We start from the raw sequence: 25279 nt of genomic DNA on the forward strand, positions 1-25279 counted from the left end.
CTGGGTTACACTCACACATTAGCCGATCGATCGATCGACAAGGATGGGGAGGGCACCCTGCTGCGACAAAGCCAGCGTGAAGAAGGGGCACTGGTCTCCTGAGGAAGACAAGCAGCTGAAGGAGTACGTCGAGAAGCATGGCACTGGTGGCAACTGGATTGCTCTGCCTCACAAAGCTGGTAATGAGATCATCACATAGATCAACTCGATCGATCGATCGATCGATCGTACGTGCATATATTTATATCGCAAATGTGCATTCGTACGTACGTACGTGTGGTTCTTAATTATTTCTCGTTGATGATAGATTGATAGATGATAGATGATTGATTGATTGAGGTGCAGGACTGAACAGGTGCGGGAAGAGTTGCAGACTGAGGTGGCTCAACTATTTGAGGCCCAACATCAAGCATGGCTGCTTCTCTGACGACGAAGATAGGATCATCACCAACCTCTACGCCAGCATCGGCAGCAGGTTAGTAATTGGTACGGTGCATGCATGGCGCCAACTGAATTTCTTTGGCTGCATTCTCAGATCGATCGATCGATCTCTTAATTAATTATACAATTGTGGTGGTGCATGCAGGTGGTCCATAATAGCCAGCCACCTCCCCGGCAGGACTGACAACGACATCAAGAACTACTGGAACACGAAGCTGAAGAAGAAGTTCTCAGGGATCCTTTCGCCGCCGAGGAGGATTCATCATCATCATCATCATCATCACGATCGAATTCAGCTGCAGCTTCATCAGCAACAGTTTAGCGACTACGGCTTCCCCTACGCCGGTGCTGCATTGGATGCTGCTGCTGCTTCTCCTCCCAACAACTCCTTGATTTTGTCGTTGCAAGGCCTCGATGCCGCATTGCCCTTCTCTGCGTTGCTCGGCGGCGGCGGTGATGCTGGTGGTGGGTCGCATCTGCTGCAGGCAGCGGAGCAGCAGCAGCAGCAGTCTTGCAACCTCAGCAAGTTCGGAGGGAACGCCGGCATCGGCTGCATCGGTAACGCTGCTTACGCCGGCGATGCCTACCTGAACGAGGTGGACCACGGCGCGCTGGGCTTCGAGAACTACCTCCACGGCGGCAGCGCCGGCGGCGGCTTGGAGGGCGCCGTCGTCGACCTCTCCGGCAGCCGCGACAGCGCCGACGAGCTGGGGTTCAACTTGGAGGAATACGAAATGGCGCCGATGATCGCGGCGGCGGCGGCGGCAGCTGCTGCCGCCGCCGGCTCCGGCAACCTCTACCTCGACGAGACGATGCTGAGCGGATCCTCCTCCATGTGCTTCTACTGAAGACATTAGCTAGCTAGATCTCCGTCGACTTCACGAGGCCAGCGTGCATGACACGAGGGATCGAGAAGAATCTTGTTGTTGCTCGAGATCGCGCAGCGTGGGCCCTCCTCCTCCTCCTCCTCCTGTTTCTGACGGCGTGTTTGGTGAGGGAGCCGTTTTGTGGGTGATTGAAACGATCAATCAGTGACGTCACTTCTCGCCATGAATAACGTGACTGCGACCTCCAATTTATTCACTACTCTCTCTCTTCATCATAAATGCCCATTAAAATTCGCACGTGAGCTTCATCGACTATTTATTATCCTTTTTATTTAATAAAAAAAGAGAAAAAGAAAAGATCGTCTAGATCAGAATCCGACATGAACTAACATGATATAAAACTAGATTTTAGCCATGAAAGATACGATTTGGTAGAATGATTGATCTGAATAATCGAGGCTCTTTCTGACAGTTAGTTCATTAGAACCGGTGGAGCTTTCATTCCACCGAAAACATGTACGTACAAAATAGTTAGGTTGACAGATACGTTAACGAAATGATAAAATATTGGCACGTGGGAACCCATGCGAAACAAATTAAAAAATAATAAATCCGGTCCGGGATCCAGGATAAATGAATCAGCGGTCAATCTAGGTCCAACATCCTTTAATTGCGCTTCTCATTTGGAGAAATTTTTTTACAAATACGCTATAGTTGAGATCAAACTGCAGATACCTAGGTGACAACTTGAATATCATACCACGGCATCATTGTCCAATATGATCAAAAGGGGTCTTAGATTTATCGAATGGGTCAAATGAACGTTTTTGTTTTTTGTTTTTTTAAACAAAAGAATCTCTCACTTTTAGAGAATTCTTTTATTTTCGATGATGCTGTAGCAACGTCTACTGATCGAGTAGTTATTATATAATATAAAATTTTAATTATTTTATTTTAATCAATATATATATATATATATATATATATAAACTATTATTATATTAAAATATTCACTATCAATTTGATTAAAATTATTTACATTTTATCAAAATCAATTTTAGTTTGTCAAAATTATTTTAAAATATTTATAAAAATTATTAAATAGTTGCTGTGCAATTATAAATATATAAATCTTAAATTCTAAATCATAAATTTTAAAATCTTAAATCCTAAATTTTAAATATATCAAAATATATTTTATCAACTTATCAAAAATATTTAAATTTTATCAAAATTACTTTAAAATAATGATAAAAATTACTAAGTAACTGTTATATAATTGTAGAAGCTACTATACTAATTTATACTAATTGTTATATGTTGTAGTAACTATTGAGTAACTATTATACTTTGTAATAGTTAGAAAGTAAGAGTATTCTTGAAAAATAAAACATCATTTTTTACCTTTTTTTTTTTGTTAAGAAGTGTATATTTGACGATTTAATAAATCTGAGATACTCTTTAATTTTGATTGTGCTCTTATTTTAATTTATTTCCCATGGATTCTCACGTGCTAATATTTTATTATTTTATTAATCAATATAATTGTAGAAGCTACTAAGTAACTACTATAATATTATAATAAAATTATATTATTTGTTATATGTTATAGTAGCTACCGAGTAACTATTATATTTTATAGTAGCTACCGAGTAATTACTATAATAAGACTTGAACAATAAAGTATCATTTTGATTTTTTTTCAAAAAAAAAGAAATATCTGAAAATAAAGATATTCTTGAACAATAAAGTATCATTTTGATTTTTTTTCAAAAAAAGAAATGTCTATTTGATGATTCTTTTTTGATCTTTTGCTCTTATTTTGATTTGTTTCCCGTGGGTTCCCACGTGCCAATATTTTATCATTTCATTAACCAATTTTTTTCCCATGTGTTATCCTTTTAACTGAGGACAGCTGGAAACAATTTTGGTGAAAACAAATTTGTGTACTTTTAAAAATAATTTTGTACAATTTTTGATAAGACTTTGTGTTTAACTCAGTGTATTGGACAAACCTTTAGGTACTCCATAATTAAATTTGGTGAGCAACTCTTTTGTGTGCTTTTGCATGAGGGATGAAATTGGTTTTTTTTTTGTTTGTTTGATTCATGATTGAAGGATGAACTATAGATTTCGATCGTCCTTATTTGCGGCAACTCACTCGTAATGTCGATGAAATGCTTTTCTTGTATGATACTTGGCTCTAAGTTTCAATTGCTTCTTGTGTTCTTACATTGAATTCATCAATTTTTACTCTCGGAAAATCCTATTATCACCTAAACAAATTCATAGGAGGAAGCTTGTACTTACTCTAAGACGACGACTATTGGAACACACTTGGCTTATCACCGAGAAGTGCACAAACAACCGCGTAATTAAATTTGATTTGTAAGGCCCTTGTAAATTATTTCTCAATCTTGAAGATATATAGATCTCATCTCCTTTTGATGGAAATTGGATGCAAACATATAATCTTTCATTAGCATTTCAAAAGAGCTCTTGTGTGCAATGGAATCGCGGCCTACAAAGCGCAACCGAGCATCATATGAACGATCGAATGATGCCATTGTTCTTCAATCTCTCCTCTACTTTTCAAATTATACATCCCTAAGCTAAACTTCGCCTCTTCAACTTTCTAATAAAACAACTTTTAATTTTCTCTTCCAATGTAGTGATCCTTCACAACTTCTCAAAAACACTACTCATTGAACTATGAATAGGGATACATACAATTAATCCTGCTCGATCATGCTAGACGTACGATCCAAAGAAGTATTCAATAAATGACAAGACAATTAAGAAGGTTTGTTTATTTTTCTCATCATCATCCTGCACAAACAGAACAAAACTGATCTGTAGGTTTGGAAGGATTGCACGAGGAGATGGCCAAATTAAGAACCACCAAACTTTACACATTGCAGGCTAGCTGCAGCATGCCTGCATGCATGCATGTGTGCCTTCCTCCAATTACTGTTCCTGCTTCAACCTGCTTCAATTCGTCAGTACTTGTTTATAGCAGCATGAATGATGAATGCATGGCAGCAGTGTGCGAGAGGACAAGACCAATAATTCAGCTCTGCACGAACACTCTGATCAACCAACCTTCTATGAGCTAAGCATTTGGTTGTTTGTTGAACAACCTTACTTAATCTGAACAAGCTTCTGGCTTCAGCAATACATATTTACTGCTCTGCACAAGCACTTTGATTTGATGAATGAACCTTCTATGAGCTAAGCATTTGGTTGTTTATCAAACAACCTTACTTAACCTGAACAAGCTTCTGCCTTCAGGAATCACTGCACTGCACTGCACTGCATCCAACAACTACAGCTCTGGTACTGGTGTTGCAATTTAAGACGACCTTTATGCAGTAAATGTTTTGAATTTTAAATAAATAACACACTTTCTGTATAGAAATAACGTCATGAAAAACACTAGCTTTTGTTCTTTATTCCCTAGAACCTATGGAGTAAGACATCAATTTTTGTCAAGATAGATAATTCATAATTCAAGTCCCTGAAGTGATGGATTATTCTTTAGTGATAAATGGCCTACTTAACTTAGGGTTGGTGGTTAGAATATTGCTTTCATACGATGATAGTCGTTGATTCAAATCCAATAGTAAGTAGAACTGATAAGTTAATTACAATTACTCACTTCTTTGTACCAATCATCACCACTTTAGAGGTCACTACAATTATTAATTGGCAAAGAACATGATGTAGACTCTTTGCCAAACAATAGCATATATATATATATATGCTAGTCCGGCATCTATATAGACGACGAAAGAACGATCATTTCCTAGATCAAAGACTTAGAGTCTGAATCATTTGGAATCAGTGCTAAAATCACTAGTAGATCTTTTTGTAACAAGTGGAAGAAATATTGTGGCGACAAGAAGCAACAGTAAATTAACCTTTTACCTCACCGGTGTTGAAGTTGAGATTTCTCCAAGAGAGACACAGCGACTGTTAGGACCAATGCCGTCGAGTATCACACTCATTATGAGCCTATGGCGTCTCCCAGTAAGTAAGAAAGCCACCTTCAAATGGCATAGAGCAAATATATAGTAGATTGACCATGATTTGCTGAGAGGAGGAAGCACAAGTAACTTTTGAAGAACATTCATCCGCCCTTCATTTGCTTGTTCCTTGTACTGTCTGCTTAAACTGCAGACAGTAGAACAAAGGTCATTGATGAAAACAAGTAAAACATAGTTTGATATCGTCAATTATGTTATTGTTTCTCATGTCGGCGGAACATCATCCGCCCTTCATTTTCAAAAATAATCAATAGTTATCCTCCCTTCCTGTCTCTATGACGAGATAGAAATAAATGTACAGAGGAAATAAAATAAATAGGGGGGAATTTGTTGGCTCCTGCTTGGCAGGATCCTCTTGCTCACATCTGATTGGGGGAAAAACGAATTTGGAATACTATGAGAACAACAAAAGTCGACCTACTCGCTGTATGGAACTCTGGAGTTACTGGTCCAAGGATATGTCGACGTTTATCAAGGAATCTGTGCAGATGGTCTCTTTGTTGGTTACAGCAGTTGGGTGATCGGCGCACTGCAACTTTAGTCTGATGTGCAAAGGCTTCATAAAGATCAAATCTTCTACATCTTTAAAGGTTTCCAAAAGCAATCTGGTTGACGCGTCGGCTTCCAGTTTGCTCATTTTCTGTTTATTGCACTCCAGAATTCTCATTGCAAGTGAACTTCGATCCTCAATGTTTTCTTGTGTTTTCTTCAACTTCAGATAGAGAACAGCAGAGACCACCACCTAAACCAAGAACAATTAGCATCACATTGTTTCACGGTGCTATCTTTAACTGTGGGATAAAAGGGTTGCCAACTTCTCATAACGAAAACATGTACAATGTAGGCACAAACCAAAGTGTTTGATCATATATCAAAGTGAGCGTTGAGAAAGACCCTGACAGTTAAAAGGAGTTCAGTGCTTTAAATATCCATCAATCATCACTTGTGGACTACTTGTTCTCAGTTAATATGTTTACTTTTGATCAATCTAAAGTACTATTTTCTACAAAGATATGTTTAGACATATTCAAATAATCACACACAACATAGCTTTGTTTGGAACTACAAAATTCTATAGAATCTGAATATTATTTCTACAACGGTACATATATTGTCTGACCCAAAATTTTAGGATCAGAAAAGCCTCTTGAGAACCAAGCAAGAAAAAACATGACAACTGAATATGCCATATTTCTTTATCAAAGTTCTGAAAGGATGCAATTTGTTTTGCTGAGAAAACAAAGTTGACAAGGAATTTATCATGAGAGTAGTCGATACCTCAGCAGTTCCAGGACTTATACTGATAGAACAATCAAAATGAACCCTGTCATCTTGGAAGTGCCTTTCCACATGTTCACCTTCATCAACAGAAGAGGGTTCATCCTCCACTTGTGAGAAAGCAAGGTTATCCAATTCATCAAACCACTGTTGTGCAATTCCATCCTGCAACCAGCGCAACGTGTCTTTAACCACTGGAACAAGGAAAACTAGAAGTGCACCTCGTATGTTACCTTCCCTGCCCCAGTTTTTTGTTCTTCAACTGCAGAAAATTCAGAAGCAGAACCTCTAACTTGGAACCATAAACAACTTTTCTCCACAGGTGCTACTAGTTCACTATCTTCGGGTATGTTTACAGCAAACTGTATGTCACACCTTCCTATATTGGATCAGACAATCGAATCATTAGCTTAAAAACCTAGCTATATCCTCCATGTCTTTAAACTTCAGAAATTGCATGCAAAAAATAACATCTTTTGACCAAGAATGCCGGGCCAGCACAATAATTTCCCACTAAGGTGCTTAATCATTTCAAACTAGCAGGGCATATCGAAATGATTGACAATGAAAAGAAAGTTGCTACTGCCATGCATATTTTGAATATGCAAAGGGAGTATTTCTGGATTAATCAATGAAAAAAAATGCCAAGTTCTGGCATTTTGCATAGATGTGAATGAAGCAACACAATTCCACCCATGCTGATGCAAACTAAACTGATGCACATAGAAAACTGAAAAAACAGTGATAAAGAGTGATGGATCACCTGGAAGGACATTGAAGTGCCGAATATGTTCGCTCAAAATTGACTCTTTATTTTCACTGGCATATGGCAAACATTTCAATGCATTATATAAATTAAAATATTACACTTTAAATTTATTATATAGTTATAGAAAACAATCACTCTCTTGATAGTTGATAAAAAAGTTCTAAAACTAGGTTGAGGATTTAATTGAATCATCTTACCGCTTAATAACTCTCTCAAGAGAACAAACCATCCAATATGGCAATCCAAGTACTCCTAAGTTTGAAAGCTGTAGATAAGAAATGGCTCTGGACTCACGGTGATACCTAAAAATTCTTTGACTATCTTCAAAGAAGTAAAACATGAAATTGAACTAGTTAACAGCATCTGTAGTGAAAATTATAACGCACCACACTAATAAAAATAGTCAACCTGCATCACAGAGGATGATATCATCTTGGAACATTGCTATTGATGAAAGCCAACCAGAAAAACACATCCGTTCATCAGAAAGGCAACGAGGGAGTGCCTTTGGTGGCAAATTCTCTGAAATTTCCTTCAATAGGGTTGCTTTTTCCATTATCATGTCCCCACATGTCTCCATAACGTTTGATACACCTTTTAGTGGTTAGTAAACTTTAGACTTAAACTGATATACACTGTAGATATCTGAAGCCAAAAAAAATAAAAAAAAAATACCTTTTACTATCTTCTTAATCTCTCCAGATTCCCTGCTCACGACCCATAAGGTTTCAAAACTGCAAAAGATTTTAAAAAGCGATTATGAAAACTAATGATGCAGTGTAAGCATTTGAAAGAAACACATGTAAGCAGCACTAATTAAGCCACCAACCAACTCAATCAGTATGAGGGCAAATATAGAAAGGCAGCCCCCATAAAACCATCCATTTACCTGTACTTATAAAGGAGTAATTTGAATTGTTGCTAAGACCTCAATTAATATCATTCTTCCATAAGATAGTTTACATCTAGCACAAAATAAGTAACCAAATGCAGGCAAGATTTTAGTGTCTAGACTCAACCAATAAAAATATAATAAAGTTCCTATCAAAGAACTTTAATGTTCAAACATGATAATCTTCTTTAGGAGACAATTATTTGAGAGTATGACAAATAAGAAAGATGAAGTGTCAGGTCATCAAGGCGGCCTTCTATGATTGATTTCTACAAGAGGTTGGATTCATTTTTCAGTAATAGCACCATCAGATATTAATTGAATTAAACCATGAAAACGAGAATGGATTGGGTGAGACAATTAAAGTATCATAACTAATTACTTGCCTGAGAACATATTTAGACAAGCATATATGCAATGCTTGTAGCTAACATGATGAATTGAACAATCGCAAATTTATGTAGTTCAGTCCTACAGACCGTTTTCAAAAACAGCAACCATATTGAATCTGAGTTATCAGACAAAACTAAGTAGAGATCCAATCAAGCACTAGATGGCTAATGGTAGCACAGAGCGCCAAACAATCTTATGTGTGATTTTTTAACATCTAAATGCACATGATAGATAATAATATACAATTGCCCAATAACTTGAGAAGCCTGAACAATGACTTGCATGACCCAAATTAATGATTGTAGGCTCATCCAACTTATGAACTCCCTTTACTAGCTCAAAATCTTTAACAAGGGAACAAACTAGCATGTCACAATCTCCCTCAATGTAATCACCAAGGTCTGAAGTGCCTAATTAACAGAGTTAAGGATTAAACTAGCACATAATCCTTGTAGATGTCCAATGGAAGCTTAATCATCACAGGCAACCATATCCACTGACGTCACCTCATCAAGCCTACTACTAGACAAACTCCAATACTGCATGTAACAACCCCTACATATCGTTTAACTTGATAAGCCTAAACCATTGCCCATAGATAAAACTCAAGTTTATGTTAAATGGAATCAGGTAATTAGAGAACAGAAATTTATTGATTTTTAAAAAGGTATTAAATGTTCTGCCTCACCTGCGATCAATAGTTAAAAGATCATTCTCCCTCGTGTTCAACAAATGCCATGGTAATTTAATCAAATCCAAATCCAGCTGCCCAGTTTGTGATACAACTTTGGTTCCCAGCCCAAGTTTATCAAGGATCCAGCTCCAAACCCCACTGCCTTTTTTAACAGAAGCTGGGTAAATGGTCTCCACCATTCTGTTCTCCATATCAGCTCTCTTATCGCATGGTTCTAGGAAAGGAAGTAACACATTGAGAGATAAGAAAGATAATGATGAATTGTAAAAACAGAAGAAAAAATGTTGGAAGTCTGCTTGAACATTAATTGCAATGTATTATACAAATTAAAAAATAATAGAAAGAAATCCCAAAAGGAACAGGGAGCGATTCTGTGAAGACGGTGAATACAACATGAATCAAGATGATAGCAAACTTTTGTTCAGAGAAACAAGATACAAAAAACAAATGAAGCTCGAAAAAAGTACATCGACAATTAAAAACAACACTCAATACTAGTTAGTATACAAATTAGACAAACAGAAATAAACAGACATTTACTTAGTGGACAAACACAATGTTACAGCTATAAATCAATTATGCTACAACAGAGATTCTACTTCCAAAAAAAACCAAGCTATTTTAAGTAATTTGACTTCGTATACCAGTATGCTAAATTGGCCAACCAGATTAAAGAAACAACTAATTTCCCATTAGCTGCTAGCTGCTGGCATCATTTATGTTTAAAAAAAACAACTATTTGCAGAGCCATTTATGAACTAGAGAAGCCTGCTGTAATAAACATTACATACATTGAAGTTAGAATCATCACAATGTCAGGAAAAACAAAGCAGTGATCTAGTAACTACTAAATTGAATTTCATACCTCAGAGTCCACAAAGAAAAGGCAATTTTCATTGGGGCAATAGAATGATCCAGCAGGGCGAAACAATTTAGCAGATTCAAATTTACCATCCTCGAAACCTGGGGAAGAACCAATCTGAAAAATGAATGAAATCACTGAACTAATGTACAAAATGAATGGAATCAATATACATATTTAATAGCTCAGATTATCATATTTTAATCATATATGCAACATAATTAAAGAACATGGTGTGCATCTCTATTTAGGAAAAAGGCTTGCAACTGCTTCTATAATGTGGGAAAAGGCACAAAAGATTCACAAAATAAAACCATCATGAACTCCAAACACTATTTCCAAATCATTTAATATTCAGTTGACATCCAAATAGAGTAAGATTTCAATGCAGTATTGTCCTCAGCATGGTTTGAAATCTTTTACTATGTCGGGTGAAACAGTCAAAGCGTAATGTTCAGATAAATTTCCAAAACTCAACATTACTCGACACCGAGATAATGTTTCTTGTGTCGTCGTGTCACACTTGATACCCCTTGCATCGTAAAATTGACATAATGTTTCTTTTATAGTTAATCTCCATACAAAATAATATCAAAATTGTAGCATTACAGATGGAAAGCAAAAAATTGAATTAACTATATGGTTGTCTTTTTTTTTTCTTCATTTCTTTCATTCTTCCACCTCCAATTTACCACCGATACCATACATCAAAACATTAACATGATAGACACAGCATCATTCTAGTCAAAACCGAAATACCAACACAACCTCAAGATTTCGAACTTTGGTCATCGGATTACAATTTGAGAGTCAAGAAAGATATAGCAAAAAGGAATGCATCAGAAACAAGCAGAGTGACACTTACACAATCTAAAATCTTGCCCTTACTATCACTAACAATGATCCTATGATGATTACTGTCAGATACAAACATACGGTTTCCATCTTCATCTATGGAAATTGAACCTGGAAAGTAGAAAAATCAGAGTACTCAGATGAAGACATAATAATAAAACAATGGGCAATGGTTAACAAAACACATGAATATGTCCATAAATAGGAAAATAGGAACCTGGGTAATGGAGAAGCAAGATCCTCAACGGAGAAAAATAAGGTTCCTTTATCATGTTGTCGTAGCATGTTTTATCCATAATACTCAGTTGAACTGGGGGGTTGTTTTCGTCCTTGTGGACACTGTATTCCTCAATTGCTGCATGTATGAAAAAAGTAAAATAAGAAATTAAAAACAGCCATGGAAGGGTACTTACATTGCTTTTCTGCCACAGATAGATTGTAGTTTTCAAAAAAGGTATTTCAGAAACTAGATAATGGTTGAATATGCAAGCAACTAGTAAACTGACATTCTGATAAAGCTATCTCCTATATGACAAACAACACTTAAACAGTTATTCACATGTATATTAAAATAAGGCAACGAGTATAGAAACATAGCTCCAGGTGATCAACAAGTACATTTAAAACCACTACTAAGCTATATGATAATTTATGAGTGTATACACATGAGAGATAAATTACACTAATCTGAAGAGATGACCTAAAATGTTTCAGCCAAAACCTAAAATGTTTTCACCTAACCACGATTCCTAATAACAAATTACAAATGAATTATTAGTATGTAGAAAATTGGAAGAAAAAAATCAATTTGATCCTCTAGACTCAGAATGTCCGTTAAAGCCAGACAAATAAGAAAGTCTGGTATTCCAAAAGTTGCAAAGCTGTGGCATCCAAATCTACAATGTTATTCTTAAGCTAAAGTGCTGCATTATATAAGTCAAAGCTTCTCTGAGTTCAGAGAACAACTTCATTTCACCTAGCTAAACAATGTACTGGTAAGATGGTGTTTTAAATAAACTTCTTACAGTTACAAGATACATAAGTAGATGCTAAGCCCTTAGGAAATGACATGGTTTCTAAATAAATAAAAAGAAGCATCAGTTGTTTTATTATATTAGTCAAATCATCAGGTAAAATAGGCACACCATTGTTCCCTTAAAAACATCTAATAATTTTCAGAATTCTTCTTGTTTAATAATGCAAAAAACTATCCTAACAAGTAAAAGACATTCCAACATTACATTCAATGGAATAATGGTTCTAAATATGCTTACGCATTACCTAAAATGGGCAGATACAAACCCACCAACACCAAATTGAAAGTGGAAGACACAAAGCCAGCATTGAAATCGCAGCACCACTGTTGTTCACAAGTCATGACCAAAACACTCTCATTTTGGCCAATCACCAAAACTTGGCACCAGAATGACACTTTAACTTGGTGTTGTTCACAAAGTATAACCATGCACATTATACCTAATTCTTAGCCATTCACTTCTTCACAAAGAAACTTCAGTATATCTTTCCTAGAAAAGAGGTAGTTGACATTCAAATTGGTGTAATCATAGGCCCCTCTTTATATGTTAGATAAGAACACCTTGTAACACAAATCATTGAACAAACTATAGTAAGACACTTCAGTAAGCTTCACAGTGGTTGAAGATTGCCCCCAATGCTAAAAAGTGTTAATAGTGAATGTTTGAATTCCTACAGAGATCCCAAGTTTCTAAAAATTTAGGTTTTCTTTCATTAATCACAATATGTTGAATTCCTAAAACTTTAAAGATGAGAAAATGTCAAAAATTACCTTTAGATATTACAGCAATCTCATTGTGCTCACTTAAATGAACCAAATGATCAGTTGAGCCTTGAAATAGCAAGAATCCCACATGGTCTGACATCTGACCAATTTTAGGAAACTAAGAGTAGATAATAAGAAATTATTAGTAAACTGTCAGTAATGCAATTTATTGAGTACAGATTGGCAATGCAAGGTTATGCACATAGCAAACACGTTTTAAGCAAAACTATTTATTTAGTAAAGTTTCAAATAGTTGGATCTTACTTCTTATTATTGTCGTTTGCATTTATATAGTTCTGTTCAGATTTTCCTTAATATTAGAGAAGATGCATTTTGAATACACATTATTTGCATTAAATTCTTGAATAGTATATCATCCTGCTAGCAACCTTGACAGATATATAAAGATCATTCCTTCATGAAAAATAATAAAGGGAAGAATGAAACATAACCCCCATCCTAAAAAAAATAAAACACAAAATAAAATGAGATCAGACTAGAGAGAGAGAGACCTTGAATCACATGGCACATTACTCAAGCACTCAGGAGTTACAATGAAACCAAAACAATCTGCCATTCTCTACACGAGTTCCTTTTGGCTTCCTTAGTATACAAAGAAGCAAGAAGGGAACAAACTCAAGCAACAAGATTTCATTTGCCTTCAGAAGGATTAAAGAAATTTTCAAAAAGGGACATGTAGAATATGCACAATTGACCAATACAATATTTTAAAATATACTAAAATAGATAGAGTCAAGTAGGATTCACATTTGGAATCCATAGTTTCTCAAATCATTGATTTCCTAACAAGAAAACTAGACAAGATCCACCAAATTTAATGTCATTGTCTTTTCTTTCCTTTTCAAATCACCTAGTCTTCTTTCCCAGCAAGTAATTTCAATGTATAAAAAAATGACTTGGCAGATCTAATGATATAGTGTCATCTAAGGGTTTGATTCTGAGATGTTCTGTGTTCATGCTTCCTGGGTTTTGACTTACAAGGGCTTTGCTTGACATGTCGTATCCATATGATTTAACAAAAACTATTTCCATCCGTGAAGATAGGTCAATCAGCCAAACCATGTCAAAGTCATGTATATTTAGTGGGTTTGGTTTGTGATTTCTGACTTTAATCATTATTGTTTATCTTGGATGGTTTTTAATACTTCTGTCTACTCATAACAAATTGGTATAAAAAAAGGGGTCATAATTATAATAAGAAGATGGCTTTGCCAATCCATCACAGCAACTACAAGATTCCATACCAAGTCGACAAGAACAACTTTCCTCCGTGGTAACTTCGTGTTCACAGTCATTGAAATGAAAATTCCAGAAGGTGAAAATGAAGGAACAAGTCTGCAACACTCTACCATAGTCATTTGGAGTGGATCCATATCAAATTTTAGTCAATATTAAATTTGATGTGATTACATTTGTCATACTAAGTGCAGCTAGTTTTCTTTCCCCCAATTAATTTTGATGCATAAAGACAGCCCAAAGTGTCATCATTAAGCACCCTATGAGGTGAGACCTCAATTGAGTCGAGTGTTTGCCTTAAACACAGTGCACCATGCAGGCACTTCTATCTATACATCATGACAACGAAAGCACCTGACTTAGGCACCTCATCATACATTTTAGGGTAGATTATATGTACACCCCTTGTAGTAATATCAGGTGCCCCCATTTTTTTTTAAAAAAAAGGAAAATTTATTCCAAGACATGATTTATTACTAAATACACTTGTTTATGTACTCAAAGAATTTTTTCAATTAGATATGATTGTTAAAGTCAAAGGACAAAAGATAAAATAAGACTCAAATAAGGACTATAAGGTTTGGCATGTACTATAAAAGCATGGCTAAGACTCAAATAAGGACTTAAGCATGGCTAAGACTCAAATAAGGACTATAAAAGATATGATTGTTTATGTACTCAAGTAAAGATCTTAGGTTGCTTGTTGTGAGGGTAATTTCTTATTTGGGCACAGATTCTTAAGATTCATCTCCAATCTTAGTTTTTCAAAGTATAATAATATGTCATTTGGCAAGCATCAGCAAACACCTCAGCAAATTAAAGAGTAGTTTTGTTGCACAATTTAGCTTCTTCGCAAGGAACAAATGTTACATAGGCAAAAACTTGAGTTAAATCTTAAAGGTAACAAAATAAGACTCAAATAATCAAAGCATAAATTGAAGTGATGAGGCAAACCCAAAATATCTTCGATTTATATGAATACTATGGAAGCAAGAGCTGAAAGGGTTTTGGTTTGCCAAATTCAAATCCAGACTGACCATTTTGTAATCATGTACCAACACTTTTCCATAAGTGACCTACCATATACTAGATAATAGTGTACACCAGCCAATTCATTTGAACATTTGATATTTAGATTCATTAACATTACAAGTTTACAATTGAAGTACCAAACAAGAAATAGAGTGAGGCACGAACACCAAACACCATCATCCAAACAAAACGTGAGTGTGACCTTTACAACTCTACTAAACAACAAGACAAGTAATCATGCATCCTTACTTATGAATCAGTTAACTAAAGAAGCTATAAGAATAAATAAGGTCTTCTAACAGTAATTCTTACAGTAAATCTAAACCAGGATATCAAATTTCATCCTCAATCAGGATTAATACAATTGCAATGAGGAAAACAATCAAAATTTTATACATAAAAAAAAGTGAATTGTGATAAAATTGGTGGATCATGATAAGTCCCTACTTGTCAAAAAGGAAACAGATTAAAAAACAATGCATTATTTATGCAAGGGAAACATCCACTAAATGGAATCTGGAATAGAAGGTAAACACAAACAAACAAAAAGGAAAAGGAAAAAAAAACAATTTATACCATTCATGCATTACATTAATCACATCTCCCTATACAACTAATGAAGATAGTGAAAACTACTAAATGAAGAATTATGCTTTACCTGAAGAAAATCCTTCTTCAATACTAAGATAGGAAAGGTAATAAACTCCTCCATGACAGATTTAAAGATCCAAGCAGGATCAGAAATTGTATCGAGCAAGCCAGAACATACTATAATAACATTAACTTCTGGATGCCTACAGAATGGAAGTCAAAGACCATATTCAACTCCAAGAAAGCTAATTATCAGAATAAAAACACATCTACCTCTGCTGTACCAATTTAGCTATTTGAAACCCACGAACATGTTGTCGATCGCCCACAATTTCTAAATCCTTAATAGATGAAATTACCAGCATTAAAAGCATTCCATCTTGATTACTCTTTGTACTTCCACCAATTCCATTCAACCAACAATGATTTGGGCCTGCACAGTATTAGAGTGTACATTATTCTATTGATTTTTTCAGCTATATAATGATGTTTCATTGAATTATTCTCAGTTTAATATGGAAAAACCTTTCTACTATGACTCCATCTTGTAACCAAGCTAATGTATTTACTGGCAACAGTTTCATATGTTTTTGTTAATTATAATAAAACATTCTATGGAAAAGATAGAATCAAAAGCTTGGCCAAGCAGTGTTTCAATCCACAGCTAAATCATGACAATGCCACCAATGCCATGGCAGGAGGTGTGCCTAAGGATAAGGAGGTGCCCAGAGTCAGATGAAGAGGAAAAAGATGAGTAAGAACCAGCGATGTGCCGAAGGTGGCACCTAGTGTCAGAGGAAAAAGAAGGAGATGAGAAAGAATTTCAATGTTAGAGGAAAAGGATGAAGAATTGTGTTTTGATATAGATAAAACTTGGGTATATTCAGAGCTCTGTTGAAAAAAAAAATCTTGGTCAAATACAACTCATGTTATTAATGTTGGAGGGATAGGAATTTCACACGGATGGCTCCACAGGGACAAAATAAATTGAAACAGCATAAACAAGTGTTTTATCATCCTTGCCCTGATATTTTTATCTTAAAACTATGGAGAAAAAATAAGCCAGAAGAATAAAATAAATGAACAGCTTCACCAATTCTTGAATTAGTTTAATCTCATAGTAGGTGCAAGTTCATGACATCAGAAAAAGAAATATTAATCCAAAAATATAAAAAGGGGATAGACAAGGATAGATCATTCTTCACTATACTTATTAGTGTATTCCAGAACTATCTCTAGATATTGCAAAAGATATTTTACTAAAGTACTAAAGAAAGGAAGTGACACTGACAAGTTCAAGAAATAGAATAGAAAGTTGTTCTGTCTCTCCTTGGTTTGACAAGAGACTAAACCACCAAAATTCATCTTTCTCCATAGATGGTGAAAACAAATTCCTCCATTAAGTTACTCGATTTCAGTCCACCAAAATGAGACAATTCTAACCAAATTAAAATTTTGCATTTTTTCTCATCAAAAAAGAAGAGAAACCACCCCTCCCTTGTGAATTCCTCTCCTTGATTCTCTCTATCCAAAAGGCTTAATATTTTGTTATTTAATGTGCCAGACTAAGTATCTACAAACTCCACAACTTTGATATCCCCATTGATATGAGTGACTCAAAAGGATTGTAGAAAATAAAATTATTTTGCACAGAAGATGTATTAAGAACTCAATAATAAAAAAGATTTTAAGTTTTTTTTCAAAATTGCTGTGGTTTTGGGATAATAAATATTCTACAGTTAAATTCAAATAAGACCAAAAAATGAGAAGATTACCTTCAGGATTATGTAAAGTGGACTTGACAAAGGTTAATAAATCTGTTTGCAGAAATGAATCACGATGTGCTTCAGATGCCACTGAGAACCTGAAAGGCAAAATTACTTTTAGCTTAGAAATGCTCTGTACTAGCTAAGTCAAGATGAATAAATTACATGGATGATAATCAACCAAAAGAGAAATTTTGCCCATGAATATTTTTTATTTTATATATTCACTTTTAGAATGAGTTATCAGGTTCTCTGAGCAATCAAAATTTTGAGTTCTATCTTCACTTTTCAGTAAATTTTCAGGCCACGATTCCAAATTTTGCAAGGACAAGGGAAAAAAATAGAAAATTGGGGGACTAAAATGACAGAAAGTATAACATAGTGAATTGGAATCTAAACCCTAACAGCCCATAATTCTCCAAGTCAAAGATTGATATAAGCTAAATAGATTATTCTTTTTAAAAAAATGTCTGCTAGAACAGGAAGCAACAGAGAGCCTAGTTCAGATAACTAGAATAACAGAAACATTGAAGTATTTTCATAATTAATAATTTAGCTGAAAACAATTAATACTCTGTATATTACATTTCTAGTCAACCTAACATGATCAACTCTGCCAAGATTAAGAATGAACCACACTCAATTCACTACAAGCTCTGCCTTGTCGAGACCATGGTTTCAAGTGTCGATTGGTATTGACCGGCACAAGCAAAGTGTACCAATCCGGCTGTTGATATACACTGATACTGAATATCATTATGTTACTTTTGGCAATTTAGATACAAAAATACCAATCAAAATAGGATATGTCGCAACCAATACTGTCCAGAACTTGCTGAGACATTAAGATTCTCTTCACGTATCCTTCAATTTCATTGGTCAGTCTCAAGAAAGAGATGAAATAGTATACAAAAAAGAGATGAGAGAATAAGTGGAAGCACCCATAAGAGCACCACTAGCAATAAAAAAAAGTGATATTAGGGTCGAAGAAACTTAGATGTATCCATTTATTGCAATTACATCTTTTCCCGTTGCAATTGTGCCTTACAAATTCAACTCTCGGTGATTAATCAAGATGTATTTATGCACATATGGAGAAACATGTTTCAATGCCGGATGTCATAATAGGATTATTTAAGCTGGGAATTTCAAAGTATGATCTCATTGGGCTACTACAAAAAATCCATGTTATTATTCAATGAATGACACTCATTTTGTATTAGTAAGTAACAATCAATAATTAATTGAAGTGTTTGTTATATTTATTGTGATTTGCTAAACAAATTTTCAACTATTGACTTTCTAATGGCTACAATATTATATTTAGAGGTAAACCAGCGAACTAGCTAAGTAAAAGAGAATTATGGGAGTAAACCTCATGAGTTGATCTCAACACACATTGAAGTTTTGTGAAAGCATCCTGAGTATTAAGATGGCATGGTAATAGACCAATACACAGCGTGGGCAGAACAAAATTTTAAACCGACAACCAACATTGTAAGTATCCAACATTTCCTAGGAAACCATCTACTACTCCTACTCTAACACTTCCTAAATCTTAACTTATAATAACAAATTGTAAAAACCATTCAAATGAACAGAGTCATTAACTTCGTTAGGCTCAACCAATAGCATAAAAAGATTAAATTGATGGTACTTCACCATGTAAACTTATAAACTACTTTATCATCCCACAATCTATATGAGAATAAATTAATGGAGCAAACAAACACTCTTGGTTAATAAGAAAGAAATTTGAAACATACACTATCTATTCATGTGATTTTCTTTTTAATATTGTTAATGTTGTATTAGGTGCACTGCCAGTGTGATTGGGTTTTGTCTCTTTTGTTGGAAACATAGGGATTGATTTTTTTCCAACATGCTTGTTTGAGACAATTAAGTGATTATCATCTCAACTAAAGTTGCTAGGGTGTATAGATAGACCACACCAAAACTGTGCTAGGGTGTATAGATAGACCACACCAACCAACTGTATATAGGAAGAGGGAGGAGTTTCCAAAAGAAGTGACAAAGGGCCTATTGAGTATACAACAGGAATAACATAATATGAAATATGTTGTTATTGTAAAAAAAAAATATTGTTTGAATCCTAGGTAAGGAACATAGGTGAAATAATTTATTCAAAACATCAAAAAAAAGTGATTTTGTTTGTGTTAATTTTAGCAGTTTGATTATTCATCTACTTTATCTCCTCTTAGTTGTATGTCTATGGGGACTTTATATGTTGTTCTACATTGATTTACCTTGTAAACAAGCAAAAAATTAAAATTTCACAGTAATCTGATAATATAAGAAATGCTGGGTTTGAATTCAGGAGGTTGCATGCCATGTGAACATAATTGATGGCATATTAACAGAATATACTAATCACTTGGTCTTAATTTTTAACAATTCCATCTACATCTAATCAACAAGTGTGTTTATCGCTCTTTACTTGTATTTACATACAAAAGAGATACGCCAATAGCATATAGGTAATCTATTAGGTAAACTATAAGTCGAGTGCTCAACTCTAGTTAGTGTATGTCATTAAATGACACCTCAGTTATAATAGGTGGCTAAGAAGGTAAACTAAGTGTGGTCAAATCAATCTTTTGACTGATCTTAGGGACCAACTAATGTCAGTTGTATACCCTACTAGTGTGACAGTTCATGTTGGCATATCAATTAAATATCCAATTCGTTTGACATTATTAAATCAATGTGTTACATATAAGGTAAGACATCAAGGTCTTCATAGTGTAAAATGTGTGAGATGAGAAACAAACATGCACTTCAAAAACACGAGCAAACCCAACAAAAAAATTTGAAATAGCAACCCCCCCCCCCCCCCTTAAACTAGGTTGTCACAATGTGGTCTGCAAAGATTATAAAAAAAAAGGGCAGCCCGGTGCACGAAGCTCCCGCCATGCGGGGTCCAGGGAAAGGATCCATTGTACGCAGCCTTACCTTGCCTTTGGCAAAAGGCTGTTTCCAGGATTTGAACCCGTGACCTCTAGGTCACATGGCAGCAACCTTACCGTTGCGCCAAGGCTCCCCTTCTGCAAAGATTATAGGGAGAGAAAAAAAGCTGCAAGCATATAGAAAATAAGGATGGGACAAAAAAACAACCACCAATAAAACTACCTGCGAACATGATCTGCCAATTTGTAATGTCTATTCCTCAGTTGTGACTGTTGACATGGGGAGATCGCAAATTTAAAGTCTGATGGAATAGAAAAGGAGGTTATAAGAAGGCTGAATTACATTCCATATTGATTTAGAGTAAAAAAAAGCATCAAAGAAATGTTTGAGAAAGTTTGTCAAAAAAATAAATGGTTCAAGTACATCATAAAGAGGAATCCAAAGTGATTGACTGGTGCAATTCAAAACAAGGAATTAAATTATGCATCTGAAAATTTTGACAATCTGGTTCCCAATAAATTTTAAAAGTTAATGTTAACATCCTAGAGAACTTGTGCAACAATTAAGCAACAAAATGTCCTGAGAGAGTAATATGTAAGGAGATACAATATGAGAGGAGGAGACACAGAATTCCAGACTAAAAAGAGACAGAGAGAGATTATCATGACAAGTAGACTAAAACAGATCATCCAAACCTTTACATCATCTTATGAAATATCAACCTCAATCAAAGTTCAGATGGAAAAGAATAGGGATGCGACAGAATTTGATAAAAGTGTAAAATTATTTAGAGTGAATGGTTGAACAAATGAAGGTTTGTAATACCGAGTCGTGCTAGTCGACACAAACAAAATTTATCATTTTGCCCGCCAACCAACATCAACATGGGCAAAGCTGCGAGACAGTGCAGCCTCACAGAGGCCTCCTCAAGGTCGTGAGGCCACTATGATCTTGCGACGACCACGCAAAGACCTCCACATGGTCATGAGGCCAACACGACCTTGCGGCGGCCACGTGAAGGCCTCCTCGTGGTCATGAGGCCAATGCAAAGTCGCAACGGCCTCACCTAATCCACGGCGACCTCGCCTAGTTAGCTGCCTACATTTTATTTTTTTAAAAAAATACTTTCTTTTTTATTCTTTCCCCTTTTACATTTATTTCATCTTCGGGTAAATCCTATTTTCATTTAGGCTTTAGTGGTTTAGGGTTTAGACCATTTAATTTTTTTTTCTTTTTCTTTTTATAATTAATTCTTTTTCCTTCAATAATTTCTTTTGCTTTTTCATCTATTTCTTTTTCTCCTTCCTTTTTAATGATAAAGATGAAGATGGAGATGAATTATTAGAAAAAGCATATGTAGCAATTAAATATTAATTTAAAAAATTTTAAATTAATATATTTTTATATTTAAAAAATATTAAAATCGTATCGGGATTGCACGGTACAATACCGAAATCGTATCATTCCAATTATAAACTCCAACATGGCTTGAAATTTTAAACATTTAAACAAATTAGTTAAAATTCATACTATTCTTTAAGTATCCCCACTGGAGTAGTCTAAAGCAAGGATTGAAATTTCAAGCCATATCGCGCGATACAGACGAAATTTTTCGTTCCGACGAAGGACTAGCACCAGCACAGCACCAGAACAGCGGTTCCGATCAGGAGACGCTTCCGGAGGCGTCACCAGGGCGCGGCGATGCCTTCGAAGGCATCGCGAGGCCTCGGCGACGCTTTCGAAGGCGTCGCCCGGGCCCGGTGACACCACCGGAGGCGCCGCTTGGGCAGGGAGACGGCTCTGCCCATAGGCCCGGCGACACCTCCACGCACAGGCCGCGTGCGATCTGCAGTCGCGATTTTTTTTTTTTTTTGAGTTTTTTTAACTTAGGATTTAATTGAGGTTTTAATAATCAATCTCTAATTATAGTTGGGGATAATTTAAATAGGCTTTATTAAAATCCATAAAATTATCTTATTATTTTTCAAAAATATTTTATTTTTAAATATTTAAATTAAATTTTTTATTTTAATTAATATATTTTATATTTTAAAAATACCGAAATTATATCGGTACGGTACGATACGACCGAAACTGTATCGTGCCGATCCAGGACCGAAACCTCGGCACAATTCGATATTTTAAACCTTGGTCTAAAGTAGAGCAATACCATTTCTAAAATACAAAACTCTTTAATTTCCTTAGATTGAAACAATCAGAGCATTCTCATATCTAAGTGGTCCCTAACTGCAGTGTCCTATGATATCTACAGTGTGATTGGAGTTGAAGGAGAAGATTGTATCAAATCTTTTAGCGATCATATAAACGAAGTAAAAGTTTATTTTGAAGATCCTCAACTTTAATCCAAAATGTAGCAGCATGATCTCACAACTGAAGCATCAGTATTGCCTTCTCTATATAATTATGTAATATTTTATTTTGCGTAACAAGTTAGACATTGATCAATTGAATCAATAGAATATAATCCAATTTTATGCCTCCCAATTTTGTCCTTTAATTCCTAGTCACAATGAGATGGTTTAACTGGAAATAAACAAAAGCAAGAGAAGGATCAAAAGCAAAATGTAGTGACCCCATGAAAAGAAAATAATAGCATGTTAACATAAAGTCACCTCGGCAATACTTTCTCGTATGCACTTGTCTCCCTTCGAACAAAAAGTTTAGCTTTGAAATGAAGCTTCTATAACGATACATAGTAGCCAGATGGAGCATTAACATAATATCTGACAAAGAGATGCAGTTCAACAGATTAATGCAGTCACATAACAAGATAATAGCAGCAAGTAGTGAGAAATTACAAAATCTTGACAATGATAGAAGGCAAAATCAAACACAATTAACATTTTTTTTTGCAAATATGCTCACATAAAACTAGAAGTGAATTATACACGTCCAAGATAAGGTATGTAATATAACCATTTTTTAATAAAGGCCTTCACAGGCAATAACTTAGATTTGATAACACAACCAAAAAATTATAAAAGGGGGGATAGAAAGGGGAAGAAAATTTTTAATTACCCAACAATGCACAAAGCAAGTTTTCTTTACTTTTCAGTGAAAATGAATACCACAAGAAAGGCCTAGCAATCATTTCAATAATGATACCAGGTGGTAGCATGGTTTTAAAAGGTCACCACGCTTTGCATATGCAGATGAGCAAGCGGAGTTGAAAGACAGTGCATAAAGTTGGTATGGTTTCATATGGTGTCTGTATGTGCAGGTCTACAAACTTTATTTTGACTTTTTTACATTGTGGATTAATATTATTGTTGTATTTCATGTTTTCTGCATTGTAATATGCTTAATATATTGCTCAATTTTTATCAATATAACTATTTTTAATAATGATAGGATATACATTCAAATAGGCTGTGTACAATGTATACGCCATGTAATGGTCAATCACAAACCATCTATATATGCCTTTCAAAACCTTGGACTACAGATTCTGATAGAAGCAATAATATTTATCAAAAGCAACAACAGGTAATAATGAAAATAATTGCATTAGTATAGAGAGAATGCGACTTACAATGATTGACTTGGTAAAGGAATGAATATATTGACTAGCATATAGTTAATTGGTTTAATATGAGTTTCTCTTTTGAACAAAACAATCAAGAACCATCAATACTAAGAAAAGTGACACTAGGTAATTTCTTCATCAAATGGAAAGAGAAATGGGGGAAAATATCAGATAGATTGGAAATGCACAAATTATATAAATAAACAAACAATCGTGTGTGTGTGTGTGTGTGGAAAATTAGATGATAGGTCAAATTGGAGAGGGTTTCAGATGGCTTGTTCAACTGGTCAAACAGATAGATTGCTTGTTCCAAGAAGACATTTTTATATTTTACGAAATACTAAATATTCTATTTATAAATTTAATGAAGACAACGGTAAGGTTGCTGCCATGTTTATATTTTATGAAATACTAAATATTCTATTTATAAATTTAATGAATCAAGAAAGTTGTACTTAATTTACAAGTATTCTAATCCTCTATCAATTTAGTAAGAATATAATTCTTCCATCAATTCATTATAATTGGGATGGATGCAAACTGATGTGTTGGATAATATCAATATAATGACCAAGAACAAGTAGAATAAATTACAAACCATACAATTAGTGTCGTGCCGCGTACGAGCTAGGTTTGACATGACGCTAGCTTCACTCGCGAATTAACTAGATCCAGAACACTTACCTCTGTCACTTACCTCTGTTGCCCTAATCAAAATCTGATTCCTCTCTTGCGGCCGGAAGGCTTCTCGCGAAGGAGGAAGCGGCGGCGAACTTTGCTTCCCAGGCGGACGGCTTGAGGGAGAAGGGAGGCAGCGCTGCGGATCTCCACTCACGGCCAGGGGCCGATTCTTGGGAGAAACAGGGGCGGCGGCGGCTCTCTCCTCCTCTGTTCCAGCGGTCGGTTGGGAGGAGCTCGATCGCAATCGGGAGCAAGAAGACCGCGGCGTGAGGTTCCGATTGTGAGTTCTGGTCGGCGCTCGTGCTTCTCCGGCGGACGGCGCAAGGGAGAAGGGAGGCGGCGGCTGCTCTGCTTCTCCACGCGGCCGGCGGCGAAGGGCGCGGCGGAGCAAGGGAGCGCGCGGGCGGCGGTCGGGCCCGCAGAGGGCGGAAGCCTCGGTTGTAGGTCGCGAGTGGAGGGGAAGCGTCGGCCGGCGGCGGTGTTTTGGTGGTCGCGAGAGCGCACGGGGAGGGAGTGGGGAAGGCAGCGGCGGCGGCGGCGAACGCACGGGTCGAGAAGATATCGCGCGATTCCGAGGAGCTATTGGATTTGGTTGAACGGGTCGAGCGGCGATTAGGGT

General features: G+C 35.7%; 2 protein-coding genes across 2 annotated transcripts; one reads left to right on the forward strand and one right to left on the reverse strand.

Annotated features, from left to right (window-relative positions):
- On the forward strand, positions 1-1571 carry LOC141836501 (uncharacterized). Its single transcript, XM_074724008.1, has 3 exons — positions 1-179; positions 346-475; positions 587-1571. Exons 1-3 carry the CDS (start codon positions 44-46, stop codon positions 1287-1289), a joined length of 969 nt encoding a protein of 322 aa, XP_074580109.1. The 5' UTR covers positions 1-43; the 3' UTR covers positions 1290-1571.
- Positions 1572-5463: 3892 nt separating this feature from the next.
- On the reverse strand, positions 5464-24804 carry LOC141836289 (uncharacterized). The gene is given in 19 exon segments (XM_074723742.1): positions 5464-6056; positions 6593-6757; positions 6826-6971; positions 7356-7411; positions 7559-7682; positions 7770-7955; positions 8037-8095; positions 9335-9542; positions 9545-9554; positions 10206-10319; positions 11068-11168; positions 11275-11412; positions 12865-12976; positions 15806-15941; positions 16012-16171; positions 17514-17602; positions 20655-20733; positions 23066-23176; positions 24677-24804. Coding segments are annotated over 18 exon segments (2289 nt in total). The 5' UTR covers positions 23172-23176; positions 24677-24804; the 3' UTR covers positions 5464-5756.
- Between the last annotated feature and the right edge of the window lie 475 nt (positions 24805-25279).

Source organism: Curcuma longa, chromosome 10, assembly GCF_044706935.1.
Source record: "Curcuma longa cultivar G26 ecotype Majalengka, Jawa Barat chromosome 10, ITB_CL_G26_1.1, whole genome shotgun sequence".
Lineage (NCBI taxonomy): Eukaryota > Viridiplantae > Streptophyta > Magnoliopsida > Zingiberales > Zingiberaceae > Curcuma > Curcuma longa.